This window comes from Rhinoraja longicauda, chromosome 2 (genome assembly GCF_053455715.1).
Source record: "Rhinoraja longicauda isolate Sanriku21f chromosome 2, sRhiLon1.1, whole genome shotgun sequence".
In the NCBI taxonomy this organism is placed as follows: domain Eukaryota; kingdom Metazoa; phylum Chordata; class Chondrichthyes; order Rajiformes; family Arhynchobatidae; genus Rhinoraja; species Rhinoraja longicauda.
In genome coordinates, this window is record NC_135954.1 from 65,910,723 (window position 1) to 65,932,510 (window position 21,788).

The window sequence follows — 21,788 nt, forward strand, 5'->3', positions numbered from 1 at the left end:
TTTCGTCTTGTAGTTTAGGAACACGGCTTAACATTTAATTATTCCCGAAACATAGGTTTGGCTGGTAATCACAACTTGTGATCTACTTGACCGCAAACTTCCTCATCCCCTTCCGCACGCCCGCCAAAATAATTGATGAATTCGTAATTTATACTCTAATCCTCTTCCTTACTGCACCGGACCCTCGCAGACAAGCGCCATATGTCCCAACTGCTGCTGAAGCAATTGTCGGTCGCCCCGAGGTGGCGAGGGGAGGCGAGGGGTGTGAGTGAGTGAGAGTCGTGGTCACACACTGGCGCCTCCCACACTAGTCTCTGGCTGAGATTTTACTGAATGAACAGGCTGCAACAGCGCGCTGACGCGCAGGAAATTGCGTGCCTTCTGGAGATGTAGGGTTAGGAAAATGAGAAATTAGCGATCGGTGCCGAGAGAGGGGGGTGAAGCGACGGCGGGAAGGGTGCACGATCCAGCAGGAGCGCTCCGGGAGTGACTGCAATCTGCACCATTCCCTTCTCTCCAGCCCAGCCCAGCCCAGCTCCAGTGGTAGCAGCAGCAGCAGCAGCAGCGGCCCGGGAGCGGCAGCAACAGCAACAGCGGTAACAGCAGCAGCGGCGGCGGCTCCGCGCTCTGCACGGCGGCTGGGAAATCAGAGTGTGTGCCGAGCCGAGGGGGAGGGGAGAGCCCGAGATCCCCGCCTGGATTGGCGGCATTTTGCAAACTGCAGCCCGGACTGGTCCCGAACTCCCGCCACTGACCCGAGCACCTCCCCTCCCTCCCCTCCCCGGGGGGCTCCGCTCAATCCCCAGGGCAGGGAGCGGCGCGCTGCAAACCCGCCAGGAAAAGCCCGGCCAGACCAACGAAAGAAAGAGTGAGTGAGAACAAACTCCCCCTTTCCTTTGGACGGACGGAGTTGCAACTGTCCGCACCAGTCACGTCTGCCCGGCCGGACAACTTCAGCCTGCCTCTGTGCCCCTGTGTGTGGCTGTCCTGTGCCTGTGTGTGGCTGTCCTGCGCCTGTGTGTGGCTGTCCTGTGGACTGGGGCTCGCCCAATCCCACACACTTTGGGAAAGTGTGTGCGTTTTTATTATTTTTTGAACGAGGAGCCATTTGCAGGGGGGGAGCCGAGGACGGAACTTTCCCCCCTGGCGGCAAAGGGAGGTCGGGTTGGAACCAACACTTGCAGCTCAGACAGTTGTTTCAAGGACGGAGTTTATTTGCAGAACTATTGGAGAAGCCCTGTCCACTCCAGGCAGAAGGCCAGCATGCTAGGGGGAATTGAAATACACTGCAGCAAGGTTTGAGGAGGCGGGCGGGCGGGAAGGAGCTGCCAAGTTGACACCCGTGAGGAGGCGAGCTGCACCTCCCCTCCCCTCCCTGCTGCAGGTGTGGGTTTGGAAGGTGTTTTCCGAGGATGTGCAGCAGCTGTTTGTAAACTGTGCAGATCGGGGTTGTGATTGGCGCCGGACGCAGCCAGCAGCACCGTCCCCAGTCCCCTGACCCCAGACTGAAGATGTACAGCAGCCGAGACCTGGTTTGCCATTACCTGTACTACCGGCTGTCCCGACACGGCTACGTATGGGAGGAACACCTGGACACAGCGGACAGTACCCCGACCCTGGGCAACCCTGCCCCGGCTGCCCCTGCCCCCCCTGCTGCTGCTGCAGCTGCAGCCACCGACAAGGCGCACCGCGTCCTGCGGGAGGTGGGCGACAGCTTCGAGCGCCAGTACCAGCAGGAGTTCGCCGACATCGCGCTGCAAATGCGCTTCGAGCCCGACACCGCCCGACGCCGCTTCCATGCGGTGGCAGAGGAGCTGTTCCGCGACGGGGTCAACTGGGGCCGAGTGGTGGCTTTCTTCGTGTTCGGTGGCACCTTGTGTGTGGAGAGCAGCAAGAGGAGGGACATGGCAGCGCTGGTCGACAGCATTGCCGCATGGATGACCGCTTACCTTGACAGCAGCCTCACCGACTGGATCCGCGCCAATGGAGACTGGGTAGGTGGGAGAGAGAGACAAGGCAGTCACACATCATGGAAACAGCCCACCTGGTCTAGCTTGCCCACGCCGACCAACATGCCCCATCCACACTCGTCCCACCTACCCACGTTTGGCCCATATTCCTCTAAACCTTTCATACCCATGTACCTCTCCAAATGTATATGACATATTGTTATCGTACCTCCTCTGGCAGCTAGTTCCATATACCTACCAACCAATGTGAGGGGGAACAAAGTTGCCTTTCAGGCTCATATTAAATCTTTCCTTTCTCGCCTTAAGCAATGGCTTGTGGGGACTTTGGGGTTGTCTCTGCCTCCGCACCCGGACACCCACCTGTCCGCCATGCCTTCCTTCTCTCCGGGTGTATGTGCTGGCCACTTACCATCCTATTTCCATCATCCACCTGCGCGGTAACATGTGTTTCATTCGTTTCCTGCCCTGTCCACGTATACCTTCCACACACGTGCGCTGCTCATTCATTTATCTACTTTACGTTTGCCTCGCCACGTCTCCCCCTTTTCCACCCATATAAAATGCCTGTGCCGGAGGGGAAGGGATCTTATAAATCACATATCTGTTTTTATTTATCTTTGAACATTACGTCAATACAAATTATTGTTGCACGTTATTGTGCTGCCAGCCTTGTAGATCTTGCTTCTGGGTCTTTAGGTTACTTTGTTTTATTCTACTTTGTGATCACACCGACTACTTTTATTCTTGGCTAGTTTTTCGTTTTTATGAAAATGCATTGAAAGTATGAAATATGTTCTTATTAGAGTTTGGGTTTATATGTCTCGGATAAACAACAGCAGCATTAGCTTGTATCATTCTTTACTGCACAAACAGTTAAAGTCATAATCTCATTTATTGTCATATACATCCGAGTGCAAATATGTTCTTTGTTTTCGCGAAGCTCCCAGAGTTAACAGTCTACATACAGTATGTAATTACTGTACTGCATAAATACAAGAATGAGTGTAATACAGCATAATGGTGCAAGAATCTAGTGCAAAATCTAGATATTGCAAAGGATTATTATAAACACTAATGGAATAGCTGAATGAGGTAGAGTAAGAAGAGTTTATTCTGGTGTATGTGGTCAGCAAGATGTGATATAAAGATCAGATTTCATAAAAATGTGATCAACAAGATGTGATATAACAGAAATTGACACCTGTTTACATTACAATAATCTTTCCAGGATTTTGTCTGACCTATACATGGTATCTGCGGAAAAGGCTGGATGGTAATTTTGAAACAATAGCAGCAAGTGGCTCAATCTTTTTGGCAGTGGTATGCTCTCATGGTCAAGTGTATTTTTAACAATATTACTGTGATGAAATTATCTTTTAATTGGTCTTTCTCTAATAGAAATATGCTTTAAAAGTTTATTAATTAAAAATAATATTTCTCACTTAATTTCAATTGCATGTAATTGTTAAGCCAGCATTATGTCTGTTCACGGCATTGTTTTGATCAACAACATCTGTGCTTTTGGGGATTAGTATTTTCCTCTTTACAGCCACCACCCATCTTAGCATCACCATCCCTTGTGTGACCCTTTGGTCCACTCCTTCCCACATCAAGACATCTGTCTGCAATAGATCTTTTGTGTAAGATCTTGTTTACTTGTTATCCTGTATTAAAGTGTTTTGCCTTTGAATTCAAAGTAAACCCCCGATGAATCAATGCTGTCCATGTTATGACATATATCAGGACATTGGAGTTTTTGCATGTGTAATTTCAGTTTCAGAACCAACCGTTGATTAGTTTCAAGGTTTTGGTATTAAACATCATGCTTAGTTCTGATTCAATTACAGAGCAACATTGCTTTGAGCTGCTTTAAAACTCTTTTAAGATGAGAAAAGTTGACCATGTAACTCTCATACTATTGAAAAATTGGTTGCCTACTCCATTTGCGAAATAAACTAGATTGAATTTAACTAAGTTTAATTTAATTTGCATGATTTCTAAATGATTTTTATCCCTTGTACAGAATTCTAAAAACATTATATTTAAAGATCCGGGATCAAAAAGTGAAAAATCTGATCAGAACAATAGAATTTAGTATTTGGCATGGAATCTCTTGAGACTTTATCCAATTCCAGCTCACCTTCTAAGTGTGGGTAGATAATTATGTCTAGTAGTTTTTAATTGAACAAATTAATTGACTCTAAAGATCTTTTCGTTCTGTGTTGATTTGGGAGATGCTTACATTGAATACTAAGTTATCTAGTTTTAGTTTATTATTGTCATGTGTAACGAGGTACAGTGAAAAGCTTTTGTTTGTGTGCTATCTAGTCAAAGACAATACAGTACATAATGGTTGATGGAATTTAATACAGAGAAATGTGATGTGTTGCATTTTAGGTGCACTAACATGGGCAGAACCAACATTGTGAACACTGGGGCTCTGGGGAGTGTTGTTGAGCAGAGAGATCTAGGAGTACACCTGCATAGCTTGTTGAAAGTGGCATCACAGGTAGAAAGGGTAATCAAAAAGACTTTTGGCACATTGGCCTTCATCAGTCAGAGCATTGAGTATAGAAGTTGCGAGGTCATGTTGCAGTTATATAAAACGTTGGTGAGGCTGCATTTTGTGTTGATTATTAGGCACCATGTTATAGGAAAGATGTTGTCAAGCTGAGATGGTTTACAAGGATATTACCAGGACTCGAGGTCCTGAGCTATAGGGAGAGGTTGGGCAGGCTAGGATTCTGTTCATTGGAGCAAAGGAGGATGAGGGGTGATCTTTTAAAGGTGTATAAAATCATGAGAGGAATAGATCGGGTAGATGCACAGAGTCTCTTGCCCAGAGTCGGGGAATTGAGAACTAGAGGACATGGGTTTGTGCTGAGGGAGGAATGATTTAATAGGAATCTGAGGGGTAACTTTTTCACACAAATGGTGGAATGAGCTGCCAGAGGACGTAGTTGAGGCAGGTACTCTTGCAACGTTTAAGAAACAGTTAGACAGGTACATGGATAGGACAGGTTTAGAGGGATATGGGCCAAACTCATGTAGGTGTGACTAGTGTAGATGGGACATGTTGGCTGATGTGGGCAAGTTGGGCCGAAGGGTCTGTTTACAAGCTGTAAGACTCTATGGTTCTAATTACAATCAAGCTGTCCACAATGTACAGATATAGGATAAAGGGTACAACATTTAGTGCAAAAATAAAGTCAGTTCACAGTCTCTAATGAGGTATTAGAATACTTCCATTGGCTAAATGTTTAGTTAGGAAAATACAGTCTGAGTTGTGCGCTGACAGATATTTGTCTTGTAAACTACAATCTATTCCTGAGTTTAACATCATTCATCAGTGCTATAATTGAGGAACAGTTTGCAAATTAAATTAAGCTTGCTGCTCAGTATGTTCATTCCATACCTACAGCTGTTAATACTAAATCAAGTATTAGTATTTATATAGAACAGATTGTACGAAAAGTTTTAATGTACAGAACAGGAAGCTTATAAATATAGGACACGGGTTTGCAAAATTACTTTTATTTAATTGCAGACATTCTTTGCTCATTTGTGCCTACAATAAGGTGTTAAAATTTACATTGACACTTAAGGTTTTTCCTTTCAAATAATAAAGATCTTACGAGAAACAATTGGCACTTTGTAGTAAGAAGATGCAGATGCTGGTTCACCAAACTGGAACAGGTACCACGCTGACAGAGCAGCTAATTATATTCAAATTAGAAAGGATATGCTATCAAATTTTTCCCTTTAAATCTCTCCATTTAGTTTCTTCCCACCAACCCCTGCCAGTTAAAAACAGTTCAGGCTAATGTGGTTTCCATCCATTAATTTCAATTATATTTTGAATTGAGCTGTGTAGATATGATTATTCTTCCACAGCTATGCCCCCTGTGTGCAGTTCCAGCAAACCTCAAGCACATCCTGGTCGGTCGTAAGACCAGCCTAACACAAGGCAGATACACCTGGCGACACAACCAGGTGCTGGGGTGTTTGGCAGCTGAACTCGAGTGCAAGAGAGTTACCACCAACACCATGCCTATCAATGCCCAGATAACATTCCCGCAAATATCATCCTTCATCCGGGAAGGAGAAAAACGGACTAACTCCGTTTAGTCCTCAACTGAGCGGAGGACTAGTTGAGTCCTCTCAACTCTTGCCCACTGAACGCTGCCAGGGACTGGGAAATGCGTGTTGACCTAGGCCAGAGGCTTTCCTTCCCAGTTGAAATCGCAGCTATCAACCTGCGACCAGACCTCGTCCTCTGGTCCAACTCCTGTCGGCATGTTTTTATCATTGAGCTGACGGTCCCCTGAGAGGAGGCTGTGGACGAGGCATATGAAAGGAAAAGGCTGAGATATTCCAGCCTTGCAGTAAAGGAAGAGGAGTGTAAGGGTGCGTCCAGTGGAGTTGGGGTGCAGGGGCTTTGTAGCCAGTTCCACCGCAAGGCTCCTGAGGGAAGTAGTCAGAGGGCAGGCCTGAAGGAGGGCAATCAAAGAACTTGCCAATGCCGCCCAACGGAGCAGTCACTGGCTGTGGCTGAAAAGAAGAGATGCTGTCTGGGCTGCCACATGACTATCTAGAGGCTAACCATAAGACACACACCCGGGTCTGATCACCCTGCGGTGGGCCTGCCTTGACTGAGGGTGTCCTGTGATAAAAGGCCGAAACACCCAGTGACATTGAGGTATACAACTGAAGATGTGTCTGAATGGTAGCACCATCACCTAGTGGTCACCCCCAAGAACAACACCAGTCAATTGTAGTGCAAACCTTAGGGATTGTAACATCCAGTCCTACTAATCAATCCAGTTATTTTCTTCCCACCAACCCCTGCCAGTTAAAAACAGTTCAGGCCCATGTGGTTTCCGTCCATTAATTTCAATTATATTTTGAATTGAGCTGTGTAGATATGATTATTCTTCCACAGCTCTCGGGTTTTATTTGGATTGGCTCTTAAAAATCAGTTAATAAAAGCCTTCCCTACTTGTATTAACTTCAAAACATTTACCATTTTTTTTCAATTGCCCATATTGTCTTGTAATTTGACCATTTTTCATGTGCAAGGGAGAAAGTTGCTTTTATTTTAGAGGGAATTAAAATGTGATTCTTCCTTGATCAACATTATTTCCAATCTGATTAACTTATTTTCTTAAATAAACACTTTTGAAAAAAAAATCTAGGCTTAAGTAAAAAGAAAACTACTTTCTCTGAAGTTATTTCCCACTTGAAAGAAATTGTGTCCATATTTAAACCTTTTTAGGTACAATCCAGCAAAGAGGTCTGTAGTTAACCATAACGTTCTTCAAATCATGCCTTGTTGCAGCCTTTTGTTTTGATATTAACGACTTGTTCCATAGAAATATGTGGACAAATACAAGAATGCCTAGGCTGCATATGATTTGCATTCAATGTGATAGCTGTGGAGCTGAATATTCTGCCCAGAGGGTGGTTATTTACAAGTGCAAACTTCACAATGTGTATAGTAATATTTATTGGCTAATCTTCTTGTAATATTGATCAAAGAACACTAATTTGTGTAAAAATGAAATACAAAAAAAAGTTTGAATCCTGATCTTTTTTACTTTAGTTGTGGCGTTTAGTTGAGAATGTTTACTTCAACTTAGTTGTGGTGGTTTGTATTATTGGTGGGAACTGTGTATAAAGTGTAGAAAAAGCATTATTTGTAGTGTGACAATAAACACTAGAACACTTGAGGACCACCATTAAAGGAGCATTGAAATTATTGGAGACACTGAATATATTACCTTCATGCTCTTCTTCAGAAGCAGGAACAAAATAATTAGTAGCATAATGTTTGAGTTACAGAGTCAAATAACATGCTGATGTTGTTCCCATTTTTCTTCATTTGGTCTGTCTGTATTCCTTTCCCTTCCATGTACCTTTTCAAAGCTTATAAATGCTGTGATTTCACCTGTCTCTCTCACATCTGGCAGCTTGCTCCATTTACCCATCAAACTCCGTGAAAAAACCTGCCCCCTCCTTTAAACATTTTCCCACTCACCTTAAACCCATGTCCTCCAGATTTTGATTCTCCTGCTCTTGGAAAAAACCTGCCCACATTTATGCTCATGAATTTTATAAATCTCTAACCTTGGTGAGAACAATCCCAGTTTATCCAAACTCTTCTTGTAACTAAAATCGTCATTTCCAGGCAATCCCCGGCAATTTTTCTGGTGCTACCAGATACTTCCATTCACCTGGTGGCCAGGATCATTCCAACGCCTTGTGTTGGTTGCTCTTTTGTTTCCTTTTCTTGATGCAATTGGTGTCAGAACTGTACACAGAACAATTTTAGTATTCAGCTGGAATTTCAATGTTGAAATAATGTACATAAAGTATGTGTAAAAAAATAGCTGCAGATGCTGGTACAAATCGAAGGTATTTATTCACAAAATGCTGGAGTAATTCAGCAGGTCAGGCAGCATCTCAGGAGAGAAGGAATGGGTGACGTTTTGGGTCGAGACCTTTCTTCAGACTTCAGTCTGAAGAAGGGTCTCGACCCGAAACGTCACCCATTCCTTCTCTCCTGAGATGCTGCCTGACCTGCTGAGTTACTCCAGCATTTTGTGAATAAATACCTACATAAAGTATGTTGTAGTTGTTTACTTTACAGAGCAGTCAGCTGAATGCACTTGTGAGAATGTGTAACCAAGACAATGTTCTATGATTACTTAGTAATACCTAATGGTCGGGTGATCACTGAAAAGGTAAACAGTAGTGATAAATATTATGTCACTACATTTTTCATTAAACAAAATATTTCTGTTCCATTTGTTGTCTGCAAAGCACGTAGAATTAATGATTTTGGTGCAGTGGAGTACATTTTATGAATTTGTGGATGAAAAAAGTTTTAGAAGAATTACCATGAAGAAATTTATCTTTTTTAATTTTCTTGGTGGGTTATGTTCCTCACCATTAACTTCATTTGGAATTAAACTTGGAAAACATATCACCACTGCTAAAATGTAGGAGGAGTAAGTGCAGATATGAATAGTGCAGATACAGGTTGTGCTCGTACATTGCACAGCAAAATGAGGATTCCAGCGCAGATTGCTGCCTCTATGATCTTGAGTATTTATCATATCATATCATATATCATATATATACAGCCGGAAACAGGCTGTGTGCCTTGAATGAGAGTGATGGGCTGCAAATGATTTTTTTCCTGAGAAACTGAAGCAATTAACCATTAGACATTGCTGTACTTTGTTTGACCCAACTTCAATGATCACATTCTATCTTTTTAAATGATTTGAAATAACAGGTTTGAGATCCTTTGTTCTTTTATGAACCTTTTGACTGTCTTTGGAGGACATGTCTCCATGGAACTCCACCTGCTGTAGCATTGTGCACATCTGTTCAATTGCTAAGTTCACGCGGGCTTCTAGCACTCGAGATCAAAGCAGTTTGACTTCTCAAGTTTGTTATCAATCAAATAGAGGCACAAGAGACTACAGATGCTGGAATCTTAAGCAAAAACAAAGTGCTGGAGTACAGCAGGCCAGGCAGTATCTGGGGAGGGAATGGGGAGACATTGTTTTGGGTTGGGACCCTTATTCAGACTGATGAAGTAAGGGGGAGAAGGTTGTAAAATAGAGATGAGTGTATGGAGGAGGGGAAACCAGCGGGGTAATGGTGGGCGAAATGTGTGCACTGGGCGGGGAGTTTGGGGTTGAGGGGAAAAATGAGGGGAAGGGATGTAACTATGCAGTTGAATAATCCCACTGTTTGAAAGCCGGGGGGAAGTATATTTAATATTTAAATATGTGTTGCTAATTTAATAGCTCATTAATTTTTTCCCCAAAAAAATAAATATTTCAAGTAATACCCCCTACCACCCTTGTGTGCACATACATTTTCCTCACCCCCTCCTCTAATTACATTACTACTTCTCCATGTATTCATCTCCCACTAATATCCCTCCCTCCATCTTTGCATTTCTCTTTCCTTACCTGATACCCTTTTGACTCCTTGTCACCTCTCGCCTTTGTCACTATCTCCACTTGCTTGCTAATCACCACCCTCGCCTATATCTACCAATCACTTGCAGGCTTTGTCCTGCCCCATCTCTCTTTTCCAGATTTCTTCCCTGATTTCCAATCAGTCTGAAGAAGGGTCCTGACCCAAATATAATCTGTTAATTCCCTCCACAGATACTGCCTGACCCATTGGGTTTCTCCAGTACTTTTGTAATTGTCAGCATTTTCTTTTCCTTTTCCACTTGTACTGTGTGACTTTTGATCTGTAAAGGTGTAAACTGGTAGATTCTTGAAATTTAAAATAAAATGCTGGAAATGTTCTAAAGTTCAAGCAACATATGTGGAAAGAACAAAATGTTTGACTATATTTTGATTGAAAACCCATTGTTGACCCTTTGTCTTGAAACTGAAGCATTTAATTGTTTTTCTTCCCAGAGATGCAGCCTGACCTGCTGAGTGTTTCCTGCACTTTTATTATTTCCACCTTCTAAACTTGATAGGTTTTATGTTTGATTAAATCGAAAAGCTAGTGTTGGAGAAGAACTCAATGCGTGTTATGCAGTTGAATAATCCCACTGTTTGAAAGCCGGGGGGAAAGTATATTTAATATTTAAATATGTGTTGCCAATTTAATAGCTCATTAATTTTTTTTCCTAAAAAATAAATGATTTATATGATAAATTGTGATATGGACATTTTGGATTGATGCCAGTGATTAAAACCTAGTGCTATAATATGCCTTGCACCTGCTGAAAATAGATAATCTGGTGACAAGTGATGCCAGTCAAAAAATTTTTTTTTTGAGGAATCTCCAGACATTTTGATGGAACTGGGGCTCTTCAACCACCTTCAGCAGGCAGTGGTCTGAAGTACAGACCTGGATGTTGTTGTGTTCACTGTGGTCACTTTAAAAACAAAACTAACTGGGATTCTTGTTTCCCTGGAGCATTAATAGATCAGTCCATTTATCTGTATCGAGATCTCCGAGGAATGTGTTACTAAGTTTGCTTCTAAGTGTCAAATGTTTGATAACATTCTTTGGAGGATACTTTATTAAATGTTTGTATGAATTTGCATAATTTCTGATAAAGTGTTAAAATTCTATAAACTAGAAATGCAAGAAATCTGAAATAAAATGCTGGAAATGTTCCAAAGTTCAAGCAGCATATGTGGAGAGAACAAAATGTTTGAGTATATTTTGATTGAAAACCCATTGTTTGGCCATTTGTCTTCAAACTGCAGCATTTCAGTGGTTTTTTTGTACCCATAAAAAATAAATTAGTTGTATGATAAATTGTGATGTTGCTTACCATTGTGGTGTTAAGATTGAACACTTTTTACTATGTCGGTTTTCAATGTTCATTTGTATGTGGAAATAAATTATCATAGTTGTAATTTCCACATAATATGAAGAAGTCCGTCAATTCAATGAGCTAACTTTATTTAGTTTCCAACAAGCATCACATTCTGTCTTGGCCTGTTCATAGTTACTGAAAAGTAAACAACTTGACATGTAGTTGAACAGATAACCTTGTTATTGGGTGGAAATGTCCCTTTTAAAAAAAACATAGCAGTGGTTTTGTGGAAAGGTGGAGTGGGGTGTGGAGGATGATATAAATTGAGCTGTTTCGGGGTTGCATGTGTGGGTGTGGTGCAGAGGGTATTGATAGCCGTGAGGGAGAACCAAAATAAATTTAATGTTCAATATTAGGAGTTTTAAAGCAGCCACTGAAAATATCTTAGATCATGCAGTTGTTGCTGCAGTTCTCCTTGGTTCAACAACCCATAAAACACCTCCATTTGATTTTGTTTTCTTGCTCAGTGAGGTCATGCTTTTGGATGTGGTACAGGGCACTGTGCCATGCGAAAGCAATGACTAAAGTGTTTTTGTTTACATTCTACTACTGATTACTTCTTTGAATAAGGCTGTTTCTAAGGATTGAGGCAGAAATTAATGTATGCAAATAATTTTGCTGAAGAAATGCTGATATGTTTAAGATTTAGCTGGAAAAATTCAAAGGAAGCATTTACAAAAAAAATCTGGATGTTATCCAGAAGAGTTCACAGCAGCAGAGTTACCGTAAAATGCTTTGAATATAGTTTCTGAAATGAAACTTTCCTAAATGAATTTCCATCATCATTATGGAACTTTGACTCCTGATTTGTCTTGGCCGAACAGGTTACTTTTTGCTCCTTTGTGGACTATTTTGATGTGCCCAATTTTAGGGGAGATGAACAGTCAAGTGGAAGAAGAAAATTGTGAACAATGACTTCAGACTTAATGAAAATGATTGACTTTCGGTTGAAAGTGTCCAAGGAACTCGATGATTGCTGAACAACCCCCTGAACTGATAAACCAGTTGGCTCACGCAAATGATTTACGTCTTGACTTGTTTGAAGCACAGGCAACACCATGGTTACTTGTGGCTCTGTGCACCATAAATCCTTCTTTAGTTTATGTGGCTTTATAATTTTCCATTCTTGTGCATGAGTTTGGGAGCCGGCCTAAATTGAAATTTGGCTATGCAGCATAATTTATACATTTTGAAAAGATGTCTATATTTTCATAATTTCACATCTTTTATGTTTTAACTTCATTAAATATTAACAGATTAATTCATCATGACATGCTTTAAGATTTTCCTTGTGAGACACAGTCTTAAATCATATTTATAACAACTACATTGAGAATTTTAATTGGAGTGGTTGGAGCAATCTTTTCTCTTTGTAAAATTATTCAGACTATATTAAAATGGAAAATTCATCAAAATGTGAATAGATGAAAAAAACAAGAGTATTGACCATTTTTATTGCATTTATAATTTCACATAATTTTGTACATTGCAGACAATTATGGTCATAAGCCTAAACTTGTGTCCTCAGATTTTGCTGAAGAAAACGTCTGCCCAGTGTGGGCTGTTGTTTACTATGTCTATTGGCCAGCAAGTAGTATAAAGGAAGAGATTCCTGGCGTGTCACATGGCCATGTTATTGGTGTGGTGGCTTTGCTCTACCGATGTCTACCAGAACATGGCAATAAAGCTGCTATAATTTTCATAAATTGTGCTTTTTGCACATTTCATTTTCACAGTGTTGTCTGACAGTGAAAACCATGGGTACATTTTAAGCTGTGTGATTGATGTGAATGGTCAACAATTCCTTGTTCACTCTTCGATCAATTACCATCATTTCTTCAGGCTGCACTTCATTTGTGGGAATTTTAAAGAAATTTCCAAGAAATGTTTAAAGAAATAATCTGTTTCTATTTCCTTTCTCAGTTCTGTTCCATCCCCCCCCCCCCCCTCCCTTTTCTAAATTTGCACCTGATTTGACATTTAAATGCTTAGTTTAGAGATACAGCGTGGAAATGGGCCCTTCAACCCACAGAGTCCGCGCCGACCAGCAATCGCCCGTAGACGAGCTCTATCCTAAATACTAGGGACAATCTACAGAAGCCAATTAACCTACAAACCTGCACGTCTTTGGAATGTGGGAGAAAACTGGGAGCACCTGAAGAAAACCCACGCAGTCACAGAGAAAACGTACCAACTACACATAGTCAGAGTGCTTACCAAATCAATTACACAACTTTCCTTTTATTGTTTCTCTTCATCCCTGACCAACAGGATGTGGTTTTACAATGCATTAGTTCCAGATTTCAAGCCCATCAATTGACACACACAAATTTAAATGCATTTGTAGAAACTAGCTCATAAGGTCTTAAGTGATAGGAGTAGAATTAGGACATTCGGCCCATTAAGTCTACTCTGCCATTCAATCATGGGTGATCTATCTTCCTCCGAACCCCATTCTCATGCCTTCTCCCCATAACCTCTGACACCTAACTAATCAAGAATCTAACTATGCCATAAACATATCCACTGACATGTCAGCATAAATGACGTCAGGAAGAAGAGAAAAGAGATTCTGCGGCGTGACTTTAGAGAGCTCAGTAAAAGGATGAAAAGCAGGACCTCCAGGGTGGTTATCTCCGGTTTGCTTCTAGTTCCTCGTGCTGGTGAGGGCAGGAACAGGGAGATAGGGGGATCTGAATGTGTGGCTGAGGAGCTGGTGCAGGGGGCAGGGATTTAGATTCTTAGACCACTGGGATCTGTTTTGGGGTTAGGGTGAATTGTACAAAAGGGACGGGTTGCACCTCAACCGGCGGGGACCAGCATTCTGGCAGGCAGGTTTGCCACTGCTACATGGGTGGGTTTAAACTACATAGAGGGGGGAGAGGAGGCAGACAGGAGGCATTTCTTTTTCACCTTGGTGTTTTTCTCCACAATCCTTGAATATTTTTCAGACAGAGGTGGATAGATTCTCAAAAGGCAAGGCGATGAAAGATTACTATGAGTAAAATGAAAAGCCTAGTTCAAGTTGCAATCAGATCAGCCATGATCTTGTTAAATGTTAGAACAGGCTTAAAGGTATGAGAAACCTACTCTTTTTGCTAATTCGTATCTTCATTTGTACCTCAGCACTTCATGCATTTAATTTGGATCTATTTTTCTGACCTCTTCTGTTTCAAAGGCATTAGCCCAAGTCTATAATTGTTTCTTTGCCTTGGTCAATAAAGGCAAGTACCTCAACTGCTGCTCCTTCGTCTGTCTACCTAGATCCTTTTGCGTTCTGTACACCACCATCCCTCCATTTCTCCACAGGTTTATGGCTTTATTGGTACATCCAAAGAGCTCCATCTCATAATTTAGACTGAATATCTTTTGGCACTTTACTGCCTTTGATGCCTTCACGAATTCTTGTTTTGTTCCTCCAAATGTACATTCATAAACACCTTAATCATGTCCCCCACATTTAAACTGGACCATCAAAAATTCAAGATTCGTGGTACTGAACCATGCTGAACTCTTCCAGAAATGTCTAGTCATGAAAACATCTCTTGTCCATTGGCTGTTTGTCACTAAGCCAGTTTTATTTACTGCTTACCACCCACTATTGTTTTAAATGATGATTAATACTGTACTTCAGAATTTTTTTAATACCAGATGCAAAAGAGAAGCTCACTAACTGTTCCTCAATCTCTCAAACTTGTGTCCATGTTTACTGTGTAGGACAAGAGCTACGGGCATATAGGAACACCACCATTTACAACCCCTCCACCTAGTCACATACCTCTGACTCATAAAAATATTAACTGGGTCAAATTCATGGCATTCCCCATGTGGCTACACAATAAGGGTACTTCCACTATGTGGTTCAAAAAATATCTTGTTAACTTGAAGTAATTGGGTAAGTGTAATAAAAGCTAGCCCAGTTAGTACTGCCCATGTTGCATGAGTGAATAGAGAGGAGGAAGGGTGCAGGGGGGATGAAAGCACATTTAAAAACAAAAACAATTTGCTCCAGTTATGTAGAAAAACCTTCCAATTCAAATTGTTCACGAACCTTGCATTGTTCCATAGGTGGAGGTGAAGCATTGGGATAATCGAATGTCAAGCAGAGTTTAAGTTGTATTTTCAACTGTGCAGAACGATCAATGGAAATAGCAGGATCTTGTTACACAGCACTTACTTCCTTCATCATTTAGGGCAGCACATATGCATCACTGATTTTTACTTATCAGGAGGCATCAGTAAATATCTTCTGAAAAGGGCAGAATGTAGAAGCAAAGAACTGCAGATGCTGGTTTATACCAACGATAGATACAAAGTGCAAGAAGAACTCGGCAGGTCAGGCAGCATCTCTGGAGAAAAAGGATGGGTGATGTTTTGGGTCGGGACTCTTCTTCAGAAAGTAGTGAGACCGGGGGGGGGTGCAAATCTGGAGGTGAGAAAAGACTAGGACCAATCAGGGCCAGCCACAAATGACCTCTGGCAGGGCGGTGCATGGCCAGTCCATTGTTGGAAAAGGAAGGTGTGATCTCAAGAGGGAAACAATGTGGAGAACTATGGAACTGGTGAAACGACTAGGATGGAGGAAGAGGGCAAGGTGAGTGTAAGTAGAAGTTACTTAACATTAGAGAATTCAACTTTCGTCCCACTGGGTTGTAAGCTACCCAAGCAAAATATGTGGTACTGTTCCTCAAATTTGCGTGTGGCCTCACTCTGGCAATGGCAGACCAAGCGTAAGTGTTCAGCAAAACGGTCACTGAGTCTACGTTTGGTCTCGCACTTATTCATCACAGAACCCACATCGGGAACTCTTGATGCAGTAAATGAGGAGGTACATGCGAATCTCTGACAGGAAAGGACTATCGGGGTCCCTGGATGGAGTCGAGGGAGGAGGTATAAGGACAGGTGTTGCATCTCCTGCGATTGCAGGGGAAAGCATTTGGGAAGGCGATGGTTTGGGTGGGAAAGGATGAGTGAACCAAGGAGTTGTGGAGAGGGTGGAAAAAAAATGGAAATGGGAAGATGTGATTAGTGGTGGGATCCCTTAGGAAGTGACGAAAGTGTTGGATGCGGAGGCTGGTGGGAGGAAAGATGAGGACCACCTTCCCCAGTAAACTATCCTAGTTACTGGAGTTGATACCTACACCAAAGAGGAAGGACAGAAAGGCCTGCACAGTATCTGTCATTGCCTTGGGTCATCCTAGAGTACTTTGCAGCCAATGAAATACTTTATCTTGTTTTGGAAATGTTTCCCAGCTTGTAAACTGCTACAAAGAATATCTCCTACAAAGGTAACGAGCAGATAATCTAACAGAATGTTACTTAATTACCTTCAAAGTAGTGAAATGGTTGTCTTGATTTTGATAAAGGAAAAGATTGCCCTTGGAGTGACATCACTACTACTCTTTGAAGATTATATTGTCAGTTTCTATATCTTTTTTCATTTTTAATGGCAAATTATGAAGAAACCCATGTATTTTTTAAGTATCCACGTGTGTATTTTATGTGCAATTTAAATGCAATTTTCCATGTTCTGGTTTTTGTTTGAGAAAATGTTTTATTTTTATGGAGAATATGTTAATAGACAATAGACAATAGGAGTAGGCCATTCGGCACTTCGAGCCACCATTCAATGTGATCATGGCTGATCATTCTCAATCAGTACCCCGTTCCTGCCTTCTCCCCATACCCTCTGACTTCGCTATCTTTAAGAGCTCTATCTAGCTCTCTCTTGAATGCATTCAGAGAATTGGCCTCCACTGCCTTCTGAGGCAGAGAATTCCACAGATTTACAACTCTCTGACTGAAAAGGTTTTTCCTCATCTCCGTTCTAAATGGCCTACCCCTTATTCTTAAACTGTGGCCCCTGGTTCTGGACTCCCCCAACATTGGGAACATGTTTCCTGCCTCTAACGTGTTCAACCCCTTAATAATCTTTTATGTTTCAATAAAATCCCCTATCATCCTTCTAAATTCCAGTGTATACAAGCCTAGTCGCTCCAGTCTTTCAACATCTGACATTCCCGCCATTCCGGGAATTAACCCAGTGAACCTACGCTGCACGCCCACAATAGCAAGAATATCCTTCCTCAAATTTGGAGACCAAAACTGCACACAGTACTCCAGGTGCGGTCTCACTAAAGCCCTGTACAACTGCAGAAGGACCTCTTTGCTCCTTTACTCAACTGCTCTTGTTATGAAGGCCAACATTCCATTGGCTTTCTTCACTGCCTGCTGTACCTGCATGCTTCCTTTCAGTGACTGATGCACTAGGACACCCAGATCTTGTTGTACGTCCCCTTTTCCTAATTTGACACAATTCAGATAATAATCTGCCTTCCTATTCTTACCACCAAAGTGGATAACCTCACACTTATCCACATTAAATTGCATCTGCCATGCATCCGCCCACTCACACAACCTGTCCAAGTCACCCTGCAACCTCATAGCATCTTCCTCACAGTTCACACTGTGTCATCAGCTTTGTGTCATCTGCACATTTGCTGTTGTTACTTTTAATCCCTTCATCCAAGTCATTAATATATATTGTAAATTCAACACCGAGCCTTGCGGTACCCCACTAGTCACTGCCTGCCATTCTGAAAGGGACCCATTTATCCCCACTCTTTGCTTTCTGTCTGCCAACCAATATTCTATCTAATATACTAGCTCCAGTTTCCAGTGAGCCATGCATATTTGTTGAGTATGTGATTTTAGTATTATAGGAAATTTGTTAAATATTGGTTCATTGATAAGACTATTTAATAATCATTTAGATAATGGCAGCTTCAATTGCGTGGGATGATTGTTATTCAAATCACATGAATCATGCTGACATTGTAATTTCTTTAAATGCCCATGTTGTTATTTTGAATTGTCAATAGTATTTCAATATGTTGGGAGAGAGAGAAAGACAAAGGGAGAGATACTAAAAGAGCTTTTATAACTTTGGAAATGTCCAAAGTATTTTACAACTAGTTTATCACAAGTATTTTAATTTTTGTTTTGTTTTTAGTTTAGTATTTTTAGTTTATTATTTTCACTGTACCTCGGAACAGATATCCGAAAAATGATATAACGTTTAATGCAAGATTAAGTCCAGTGAAGTCTAATTAAAAATAGCTGAACGGTCTCCAAAGAGGTAGATGGGAGGTCAGGTCTAGTTTGTAAGAGGACAGTTTATTTGCCTGATAATAACTGGTATGCATTTTCAAGCTTCTGTACCTCTTGCCTAATGGGAGAGGGCAGCAGAGGGAGTGACCGGGGTGAGACTTGCCCTTGATTATGCTGGTGGCCTTGCCGAGGCAGTGTGAAGTGTAGATGTAGTTGATGAAAGGAAGGTTGGTTTGTCTGATGGTCTGGGCTTATGATGTCCACAACTCCTGCAATTTCTTGCGGTCTTGGATGGAGCTGTTCCTAAAACATCCAGTGATGCATCCTGATAAAAGTCTTCCTACGGCACATCTGTAGACGTTGATGAGGGTTGTTGGGGACATGTTGAATTTCCTAAGCATTGCAAGGAAGTCGAGGTGTTGGTGTGCTTTCTTGGCTATTACTTTGATGTGGCTGGTCCAGGACAAATTGCTGGTGATACAATGGCCTACATAATGTTTGGGACAAAAAACCCATCATTTATTTATTTGCCTCTGTACTCCACAATTTGAGATTTGTAATAGTAAAAATCTGGTTAAAGTGCACATTGTCAGATTTTAATAAAGGCCATTTTTATACATTTTGGTTTCACCATGTAGCATTTACAGTAGTGTTTATACATAGTCCCCCCATTTCAGGGCACCATAGTGTTTCGGACACAGCAATGTCAATGAAAGTAGTCATGTTTAGTATTTTGGTGCATATCCTTTGCTTGCAATGACTGCTTGAAGTCTGCGATTCATGGACATCACCAGTTGCTGGGTGTCTTCTCTGATGATGCTCTGCCAAGCCTGTATTGCAGCCATGTTTAGCATGCTTGTTTTAGGGGCTAGTATGTGTGTTTTTAGGGGCTAGTCCCCTTCAGTTTTCTCTTCAGCACATAAGGCATGCTCAATTGGGTTCAGAACGGGTGATTGAATTGGCCATTCAAGAATTGACCATTTTTTAGCTTTGAAAATCTCCTTTGTTGCTTTAGCAGTATATTTTGTCTTGCAGTAGAATGAACCACCAGTCAATGGGTTTTGAGGCATTTGTTTGAACTTGAGCAGATAGGATGTGTCTATACACTTCAGAAATCATTATGCTACTACCATCAGCAGTTGTAACATCAATGAAGATAAGTGAGCCAGTACCTTCAGCATCCATACATGCCCAGGCCATAACACCCCCACCACCGTGTTTCACAGATGAGGTGGTATGCTTTGGATCTTGGGCAGTTCCTTCTCTCCTCCATACTTTGCTCTTGCCATCACTCTGATATAAGTTAATTTTTGTCTCATCTGTCCACAAGACCTTTTTCCAGAACTGTGGCTACTCTTTTAAGTACTTCTTGGCAAACTGTAACCTGGCCATTCTATTTTTGCAGTTAACCAGTGGTTTGCATCTTGCAGTTTAGCCTCTGTATTTCTGTTCATGAAGTCTTCTGCAGACAGTGGTCATTGACAAATCCACACCTGACTCCTGAAGAGTGTTTCTGATCTGTCGGACAGGTGTTTGGGGAATTTTCTTTATTATAGAGAGAATTCTTCTGTCATCAGCTGTGAAGGTCTTCCTTGGCCTACCAGTCCCTTTGCGATTAGTAAGCTCACCAGTGCTCTCTTTCTTCTTAATGATGTTCCAAACAGTTGATTTTGGTACGCCTAAGGTTTGGCTGATGTCTCTAACAGTTTTATTCTTGTTTCTCAGTCTCATAATGGCTTCTTTGACTTTCATTGGCACAACTTTGGTCCTCATGTTGATAAACAGCAATAAAAGTTTCCAAAGGTGATGGAAAGACTGGAGGAAAGACTAGGAGCTGAGAGCTCTCCTATACCTCCATTATGGAGGCAATTAAACACACCTGAGCAATGCCAAACACCCGTGAAGCCATGCGTCCCTTCCTTTCTTTCGTAATAGATTCCACCAATTGCACCATGGATCTGACTTCAAAATACTTCGTACACAATCGCATGAGTGATTGCACTGTGCTCAAAGTCATAGTTAAGGCTCCCCTCAGAGAAACATCAAGCTGACTGCTGAGATATGCCAATTTTCATTTTGCTCTTGCTTTGTTTCATTGTTGTAATGTCACATTACAGACATTGCCGGCTTCCATGCTGAGGAACCCTGGATGTGTTTGTGTTGGAAGTATTTAGTGCTGTCAGTGCATTTGGTTGTGTTGCAGGGTTCCCCAAAGTTATTGCATTGCATGCAAACGTCTTGGCGACATTGCACAAGGATTTTGCCCCCTGTGCATAACTGTTCTTTGGTTGCCTGTGCAGATTTCTCTTACTCACTGTGCCTTGCCCATCCGACAATCATTAGAATATGAACTCTTTCCTTATCTCTCTGGTCCCCAGGAGCTACAGTTTGTATTTTGAGGTCCCTCTTTTAGGGCTGACTGCTGAAGATACGTGCTAGTAAATGCTTGCTGCTGTAAAACAGAGTGGTATTGCAGGTAGTGATGTTTTCAAATAGATGTTGACAAATATTGCAATCTTTCTGGAGTTTTTCAGTGCACTATTAGTGGGTTATTCATGCCATTTTAACAGTAGTAAGCTGGCACACACAAATTTTATAGATCTAGATGTATTTTGGAGATTATTATTTCAATTTATTGTTCTTTAGGTGTTCCATTTAATCAACATCGGCTACGATTTAGGCTGTTGTCTCTTTTTACTAAATATTTTTCATTGCGTCATTTTTCATCAAAGTAGATTCTCAAAATACAGTTCATTCAGAAAGTATTCAGACCTTCATTTTTCTACATTTTGTTATGTCATAGCCTTATTTTAAAATGGATTAAATTCTTTTTTTTATCATCAATCTACACACAATACCCCATAATAAAAAAGCAAAACAGGTGTCTAGAAATATTTGCAAAATAACTAAAAAGAACTAACTGAAATATCACCTTTACATAAGTATTCAGACCCTATACTCAGCACTTTGTTGAGGCACCTTTTGCCTCAAGTCTTCTTGGGTATGATGCTACAAGCTTGGCACACCTGTATTTAGGTAAATTTCTCCCACTTTTCTCTGCAGATCCTCTCAAGCTCTGTCAGGTTGCTCTGCTCCATTCATCTTTCCCTCGATCCTGACTCGTCTCCCAGTTCCTGCCACTGAAAAACATCCCCACAGCATGATGCTGCCACCACCATGCTTCACTGTAGATATGGTATTGGCCAGGTGAAGAGCGGTGCCGCTTGGCATTCAGGCCAAAGAGTTCAATCTTGGTTTCATCAGACCAGAGAATCTTGTTTCTCATGGTTTGAGAGTCCTTTAGGTGCCTTTTGGCAAACTCCAAGCGGGCTGTCATG

The 21,788-nt window shown here is 41.6% G+C and overlaps 1 protein-coding gene across 3 annotated transcripts in view; it reads left to right on the top strand.

The window, feature by feature from the left end:
- Nucleotides 1-409: 409 nt before the first annotated feature.
- bcl2b (BCL2 apoptosis regulator b) overlaps nt 410-21,788 on the top strand; it is a 124,783-nt gene continuing 103,404 nt past the window's right edge. For all 3 annotated transcript variants that reach the window (XM_078420301.1, XM_078420285.1, XM_078420294.1), the window contains exon 1: nt 410-1,994. In XM_078420301.1, the coding sequence (XP_078276427.1) occupies nt 1,512-1,994 (483 nt within the window). In that variant the 5' untranslated portion in view covers nt 410-1,511. The remainder of the gene's footprint in view (nt 1,995-21,788) is intronic.